A 9,002-nucleotide genomic window follows, 5' to 3' on the forward strand; every position below is an offset into this window, starting at 1 on the left:
CATATGAAATAACAAGTGTGGGAAGAAACTGAAATGCGCCCTCTTTGGCCAAAATTTATTAAAAATAAATAGATAAATATGTATATAGAGACATACTGTAAGAACTTGAAGTAAATAATGAAGATTAAAAAACAACTACAAAAAAAATAAATACTTAAAGCTCACCTTTTTTATATTTTCATAGTATGTATATATTATTAATGTTGTACATACAAATATTTATATATCTAGAAAGGGTGGTCTTAAAGAGGTAAGCATTTTTCAGAGGTCTCAAGAAGGTAACAAATACAATAATAATAATAATAATAATAGATTTTATTTGTAAAAAAAAAAAAAGCACTTTAGGCCGAGCACAGTGTAAAAAAAAAAGTAATAATAATAATAGTAAAAAGATAATAAAAATAAATAAAATATGAAACTAGAAACAGCCCAATACTTATAACCAGCATGCATGTCTATAAAAAGGCTTTAAATTAAAAAAAAGATGGGTTTTTAAGCCTTTTTTAAAAGCATCCACAGTCTGAGGTACCCTCAGGTGGTCAGGGAGAGCGTTCCACAGACTGGGAGCAGCGTAGCAGAAAGCCCGGTCACAATAATGTGTGTGTGTGTGTGTGTGTGTGTGTGTGTGTGTGTGTGTGTGTGTGTGTGTGTGTGTGTGTGTGTGTGTGCGCGCAGGGCGCTGGAGGAGGACGAGCGTCTGGAGCGCGGCCTCGCCATGAGGAGGAGGAAGTACGACGACAAGGACAAGTGCGTCCTGCAGTGACACGCCCACGCCAGCGCGTGTTTGGACGTGTTGCCGTGGCGACTGAACACTTTTATTTAAGAGTACGTGTGTTGGTGTGTAGATTTCTACTTCATGCTGTGTACTTCCATGTAGTTTTTGTACCCGATGGCATGAGCTGGACTCAACACGGCGGCCGCCTGTTCGGTGGGTGGGAGCGATACGGTACGACGGTGCGATCTGTGGTGTTACCAGTGGGACGTTGGTGACGATATCAGTGACATCTATGATGACCTCATTGTTTATATCAACAACATCCATGATGCTACCAGTGGAGATATCAGTGGGACACTGGGGGTGATATCAGTGACATCAACGATGACCTCATTGATGATATCAGGAAGATTAGTGGCGGTATCCCGACATTCATGATGTTATCAGCAGATATATGAATGACGTCAGTGTGACATCATCATTGGTAATATCAATGATATTCAAGACATCGTCAGTGGCAGTATCAATATGACATTTGGTGACAATTGCTGTGATATCTACGATGACATCATTGACAACAACAGTAAGATTAGTGGCGATATCACGACACACATGATGTTACCAGCGGCAATATCGATGACAGTATGACATTAGTGGCGCTGTCAATGATATCCACATCATCAGCAGCAGTATCAATATAACATTTGGTGACAATTTCAGTGACATCAGCGTGACGTCTAACGTGACGATATCAGTGACATCTACGATGACATCATTGACGATAACAGTAAGATTAGTGGCGATATCACAACATCTATGATGCTATCAGCGGCAATTTCGATGACGTCAATATGAAATGATCAGTGGCGATATCAGTAATATCACAACATCATCACGGCAGTATCAATATAACGTTTGGTGATCATTTCAGTGACAGCGTGACGTCTATGGCGACGATATCAGTGACATCTACGATGACATCATTGACGATAACAGTAAGATTAGTGGCGATATCACGACATCTATGATGCTATCAGCGGCAATTTCGATGACGTCAATATGACGTTATCAGTGGTGATATCAGTGATATCACACCATCATCACGGCAGTATCAATATAACGTTTGGTGATCATTTCAGTGACAGCGTGACGTCTATGGTGACGATATCAGTGAATCTGCGATGACATCATTGACGATAACAGTAAGATTAGTGGCGATATCACGACATCTATGATGCTATCAGCGGCAATATCGATGACGTCAATACGAAATGATCAGTGGTGATATCAGTGATATCACACCATCATCACGGCAGTATCAACATAACGTTTGGTGACAATTTCAGTGACATCAGCGTGACGTCAATGGTGACGATATCAGTGACATCTACGATGACATCATTGACGTAACAGCAAGATTAGTGGCGATATCACGACATCTATGATGCTATCAGCGGCAAAATCAATGATGTCAGTATGAAATGATCAATGGCGATATCAGTGATATCCACAACATCATCACAGCAGTATCAATATAACGCTTAGTGATCATTTCAATGACAGCGTGACGTCAATGGTGACGATATCAGTGACATCTGCGATGACATCGTTGACGATAACAGTAAGATTAGTGGCGATATCACGACATCTATGATGCTATCAGCGGCAATTTCGATGACGTCAATATGAAATGATCAGTGGCGATATCAGTGATATCACACCATCATCACGGCAGTATCAATATAACGTTTGGTGACAATTTCAGTGACATCAGTGTGACGTCAATGGTGACGATATCAGTGACATCTACGATGACATCATTGACGATAACAGCAAGATTAGTGGCGATATCACGACATCTACGATGCTATCAGCGGCAATATCAATGATGTCAGTATGACATCAGTTGCGATATCGGTGCATCCATGACATCATCAGTGGCGATATCAGTGATAACCACAACATCAGTGGCAGTATTAATACGACATTTGGTGACATCAGTGTGACGATATCAGTGAATCTGCGATGACATCATTGACGATAACAGTAAGATTAGTGGCGATATCACGACATCTATGATGCTATCAGCGGCAATTTCGATGACGTCAATATGACATTATCAGTGGCGATATCAGTGATATCCACAACATCATCACGGCAGTATCAATATAACTTTTGGTGACAATTTCAGTGACATCAGCGTGACGTCTATGGTGACGATATCAGTGACATCTGCGATGACATCATTGACGATAACAGTAAGATTAGTGGTGATATCACGACATCTATGATGCAATCAGCGGCAATATCGATGACGTAATTATGAAATTATCAGTGGCGATATCAGTAATATCACAACATCATCACGGCAGTATCAATATAACGTTTGGTGACAATTTCAGTGACATCAGCGTGACGTCTATGGTGACGATATCAGTGACATCTACGATGACATCATTGACGATAACAGTAAGATTAGTGGCGATATCATGACATCTATGATGCTATCAGCTGCAATATCGATGACGTCAATATGAAATTATCAGTGGCGATATCAGTGATATCCACAACATCATCACGGCAGTATCAATATAACGTTTGGTGATCATTTCAGTGACATCAGCGTGACGTCAATGGTGACGATATCAGTGACATATATGATGATATCAGCGGCAATTTCGATGACGTCAATATGACATTATCAGTGGCGATATCAGTGATATCCACAACATCATCACGGCAGTATCAATATAACGTTTGGTGATCATTTCAGTGACAGCAGCGTGACGTCAATGGTGACGATATCAGTGACATCTACGATGACATCATTGGCGATAACAGCAACATTAGTGGCGATACCACGACATCTACGATGCTATCAGCGGCAATATCGATGACGTCAATATGACATCAGTGGCGATATCAGTGATATCCACAACATCATCACGGCAGTATCTTTATAATGTTTGGTGACAATTTAAGTGACATCAGCGTGACGTCTGTGGTGACGATATCAGTGACATCTACGATGACATCATTGACGATAACAGCAAGATTAGTGGCGATATCACGACATCTACGATGCTATCAGCGGCAAAATCAATGATGTCAGTATGACATCAGTGGCGATATCGGTGACATCCATGACATCATCAGTGGCAATATCAGTGATAACCACAACATCAGTGGCAGTATTAATACGACATTTGGTGACATCAGTGTGACGATATCAGTGACATCATTGACATAACAGCAAGATTAGTGGTGATATCACGACATCTATTATGCTACCAGCGGCAATATCAATGATGTCAATATGACATCAGTGGCGATATCGGTGACATCCATGACATCAGTGGCGATATCGGTGATATCCATGACATCATCAGTGGCAGTATCAATACGACATTTGGTGACATTATTGACATAACAGTAAGATTAGTGGCGATATCACGACATCCATGATGTTATCAGCGCCAATATCAATGACGTCAGTATGACATCATCAGTGGGGATAGCAGTGACATCCATGACATCGTCAGTGGCGATATTGGTGATATCCACATCAGCGGCAGTATCAATATGAAATTAGGTGACATCAGTGTGACATAAATGGTGACGATATCGGTGACATCATTGACTACAACACCAAGATTAATGGCGATATCACGACATCAGGATATCGGCGGCAATATCAATGACGTCAGTATGACATCAGTGGTACTTTCGGCGACATCCATGACATCATCAGTGGCGATATCAGTGATATACACAACATGAGCGGCAGTATCAATATGACACTTGGTGACAATTTCCATGACGTCCGTTGTGACGGCATTCATGATGACATCATTGGTGGCGATATTTGGGACATCTACGATGACCTCATTGACGATACCAGTGACATCGTCACTGACGTATTCAGTGGCAATATCAGTGATATCCACAACATCAGCGGCAGTATCAATATAACGTTCGGTGACGTCAAAGGTGACGATATCAGTCACATCTACGATGACATCATTGACGATGACCATAAGATTAGTGGTGATATCCCGACATCCATGATGTTATCAGCGGCAAAATATCAATGACGTGTGTATGACAGTGGCGATATTGGTGACATCCACAACATCAGTGGCAGTATCAATATGACATTTGGTGACATCAGTATGACGTAAACGGTGACGATATTGGTGACATCATTGACAATAACACTTAAGATTAGTGGCGATATCACATCATCCATGATATCAATATAACGTGATGTACACACCATCAGCGGCAGTATCAATATAACCTTTGGTGACATCAGTATGACGTCAATGGTGACGATATCAGTGACATCTACGATGACATTGACGATAAAAGTAAGATTAGTGGCGATATCACGACATCTATGATGCTATCAGCTGCAATTTCGATGACGTCAATATGAAATGATCAGTGGCGATATCAGTGATATCCACAACATCATCACAGCAGTATCAATATAACGTTTGGTGACAATTTCAGTGACAGCGTGACGTCTATGGTGACGATATCAGTGACATCTGCGATGACATCATTGACGATAACAGTAAGATTAGTGGCGATATCACGACATCTACGATGCTATCAGCGGCAATATCGATGATGTCAGTATGACATCAGTTGCGATATCGGTGCATCCATGACATCATCAGTGGCAATATCAGTGATAACCACAACATCAGTGGCAGTATTAATACGACATTTGGTGACATCAGTGTGACGATATCAGTGACATCATTGACATAACAGCAAGATTAGTGGTGATATCACGACATCTATTATGCTACCAGCGGCAATATCAATGATGTCAATATGACATCATCAGTGGCGATATCGGTGATATCCACAACATCAGTGGCAGTATCAATACGACATTTGGTGACATCATTGACATAACATTAAGATTAGTGGCGATATCACGACATCCATGATGTTATCAGCGCCAATATCAATGACGTCAGTATGACATCATCAGTGGGGATAGCAGTGACATCCATGACATCGTCAGTGGCGATATTGGTGATATCCACATCAGCGGCAGTATCAATATGAAATTAGGTGACATCAGTGTGACATAAATGGTGACGATATCGGTGACATCATTGACTACAACACCAAGATTAATGGCGATATCACGACATCAGGATATCGGCGGCAATATCAATGACGTCAGTATGACATCAGTGGTACTTTCGGCGACATCCATGACATCATCAGTGGCGATATCAGTGATATACACAACATGAGCGGCAGTATCAATATGACACTTGGTGACAATTTCCATGACGTCCGTTGTGACGGCATTCATGATGACATCATTGGTGGCGATATTTGGGACATCTACGATGACCTCATTGACGATACCAGTGACATCGTCACTGACGTATTCAGTGGCAATATCAGTGATATCCACAACATCAGCGGCAGTATCAATATAACGTTCGGTGACGTCAAAGGTGACGATATCAGTCACATCTACGATGACATCATTGACGATGACCATAAGATTAGTGGTGATATCCCGACATCCATGATGTTATCAGCGGCAAAATATCAATGACGTGTGTATGACAGTGGCGATATTGGTGACATCCACAACATCAGTGGCAGTATCAATATGACATTTGGTGACATCAGTATGACGTAAACGGTGACGATATTGGTGACATCATTGACAATAACACTTAAGATTAGTGGCGATATCACATCATCCATGATATCAATATAACGTGATGTACACAACATCAGCGGCAGTATCAATATAACCTTTGGTGACATCAGTATGACGTCAATGGTGACGATATCAGTGACATCTACGATGACATCATTGACGATAACAGTAAGATTAGTGGCGATATCACATCATCCATGATGTTATCAGCGGCAATATCAATGACGTGAGTAATGACATCAGTGGCGATATCGGTGACATCAGTGGCAGTATCAATATGACATTTGGTGACATCAGTGTGACGTAAACGGTGACGATATTGGTGACATCATTGACAATAACACTAAGATTAGTGGCGATATCACATCATCCATGATATCAATATAACGTGATGTACACAACATCAGCGGCAGTATCAATATAACCTTTGGTGACATCAGTGTGACGTCAATGGTGACGATATCAGTCACATCTACGATGACATTATTGACGATAACCATAAGATTAGTGGCGATATCACAACATCCATGATATCAGCGGCAATATCAATGACGTCAGTACGACATCATCAGTGGTAATATCGGCGACATCCATGACATCAGTGGCGATATCCGTGATATACTCATTGATGATACCAATGACATCGTCAATGATGTCATCAGTGGCAATATCAACGATATCCACATCATTAGCGGCAGTATCAATATAACGTTTGGTGACATCAGTGACATCTACGATACCCATAAGATAAGTGGTGATATCACAACATCCATGATATCAGCGGCAATATCAATGACGTCAGTACGACATCATCGGTGGTAATATCGGCGACATCCATGACATCAGTGGCGATATCCGTGATATACTCATTGATGATACCAATGACATCGTCAATGATGTCATCAGTGGCAATAGCAACGATATCCACATCATTAGCAGCAGTATCAATATAACGTTTGGTGACATCAGTGTGACGTCAATGGTGACGATATCAGTGACATCTACGATACCCATAAGATTAGTGGCGATATCCCGACATCCAGGCTGTTATCAGCGGCAAAATCAATGACGTCAGTATGATATCATCAGTGGCGGTATCGGTGACATCCATGACATCGTCAGTGGTGACATCCACATCATCAGCGGCAGTATCAATATGACATTTGGTGACAGTATGACATAAATGGTGACGATATCGGTGACATCATTGACAATAACACTAAGATTAGTGGCGATATAACAACATCCATGATATCAGCGGCAATATCAACGATTTCAGTATGACATCATCAATGCTAATATTGGCGACATCCATGACATCATCAGTGATACACACAACATCAGCGGCAGTATCAATATGACATTTGGTGACAATTTCATTGACATCAGTGTGATGGGATGTCAGTGGTGACAGTATCCGTGACATCGGTGATGACATCATTGCTGGCGATATCAGTGACATCTACGATGACCTCAATGACATCATCATGTCATCCGGTGGAATATCAGTGCTGCATCATTGGTGACGATATCAGTGACATCCTGGTGCTCTCTAACATTATTGGCATTATTAGGGACATTGATGACATCATCAGTGAAAATATCAGCATGACATCATTGGTGACATCATTGATGACATCAGCAACATCCGTGTTGCAAGTGGGAATATCAATGAGAGTGATGACGTCAGTGTCGATATCTGTGTGACACGGGTGATGATGTCAGTGTCATTTGTGATAACATCATTGATACCAGTGACATTGGTGGCAATATCGCCGACGGAATCGGTGACGATATCAAAAGTGGCCATTTCGATGGCGCCCGTGACGTCATCAGCGGCCATACCGGCCTCCACATGCTGCAGGATGCAGTCACGTCAGCGGCCAGGGGGCGGGGCCAACTGTTGGACTCCTTTTCGGCCGGCAGGTGGCGCCACCGAACCTATGCTTGGAAAATGTGGAATAATGTTTGAGAAAAAAAAAAAAAAAAACAGAATCTTATTAAAAAAAACACGATATTTATTACAAGGTCGTCCTCAGCTTTCAATGCAAACACAATATGGCAACTAGGGTGTGTGTGTGTGTGTGTGTGTGTGTGTGTGTGTGTGTATATCTCTGTGTGAGTGTGTGTGTGTGTGTGTATCTGTGTGTGTGTGTCTGTGTGTATCTGTGTGTGTGTGTGTGTGTGTGTGTGTATCTGTGTGTGTGTGTGTGTATCTGTGTGTGTGTGTGTGTGTATGTTTGTTTGTGTGTGTGTCTGTGTGTGTGTGTGTGTGTATCTGTGTGTGTGTATGTTTGTTTGTGTGTGTGTGTCTCTGTGTGTGTGTGTATCTGTGTGTGTGTGTGTGTGTGTGTGTGCGCGCCTTTGTGTCTGTGTGTATGTTTGTGTGTGTGTCTGTGTGTATGTTTGTGTGTGTGTGTGTGTGTATGTTTGTGTGTGTGTGCACGCGCCTTTGTGTAAATGTGTATGTTTGTGTGTGTGTCTGTGTGTATGTTTGTGTGTGTGTGCACGCGCCTTTGTGTCTGTGTGTATGTTTGTGTGTGTGTGCGCGCGCCTTTGTGTCTGTGTGTATGTTTGTGTGTG

The 9,002-nt window shown here is 41.7% G+C and overlaps 1 protein-coding gene across 5 annotated transcripts in view; it reads left to right on the forward strand.

The window, feature by feature from the left end:
* The window catches only part of LOC133552024 (EH domain-binding protein 1-like protein 1), a 92,114-nt gene extending 83,668 nt beyond the window's left edge, over positions 1-8,446 (forward strand). For 4 of the 5 annotated variants that reach the window (XM_061899274.1, XM_061899275.1, XM_061899276.1 and 1 more), the window contains one exon: positions 676-8,446. In XM_061899274.1, the coding sequence (XP_061755258.1) occupies positions 676-763 (88 nt within the window). In that variant the 3' untranslated portion in view covers positions 764-8,446. The remainder of the gene's footprint in view (positions 1-675) is intronic. The other variant, XR_009806600.1, reaches the window with a different exon arrangement.
* The last annotated feature ends 556 nt before the right edge of the window (positions 8,447-9,002 follow it).

The sequence above is a fragment of the Nerophis ophidion genome, linkage group LG04 (genome assembly GCF_033978795.1).
Source record: "Nerophis ophidion isolate RoL-2023_Sa linkage group LG04, RoL_Noph_v1.0, whole genome shotgun sequence".
NCBI classification, from domain to species: domain Eukaryota; kingdom Metazoa; phylum Chordata; class Actinopteri; order Syngnathiformes; family Syngnathidae; genus Nerophis; species Nerophis ophidion.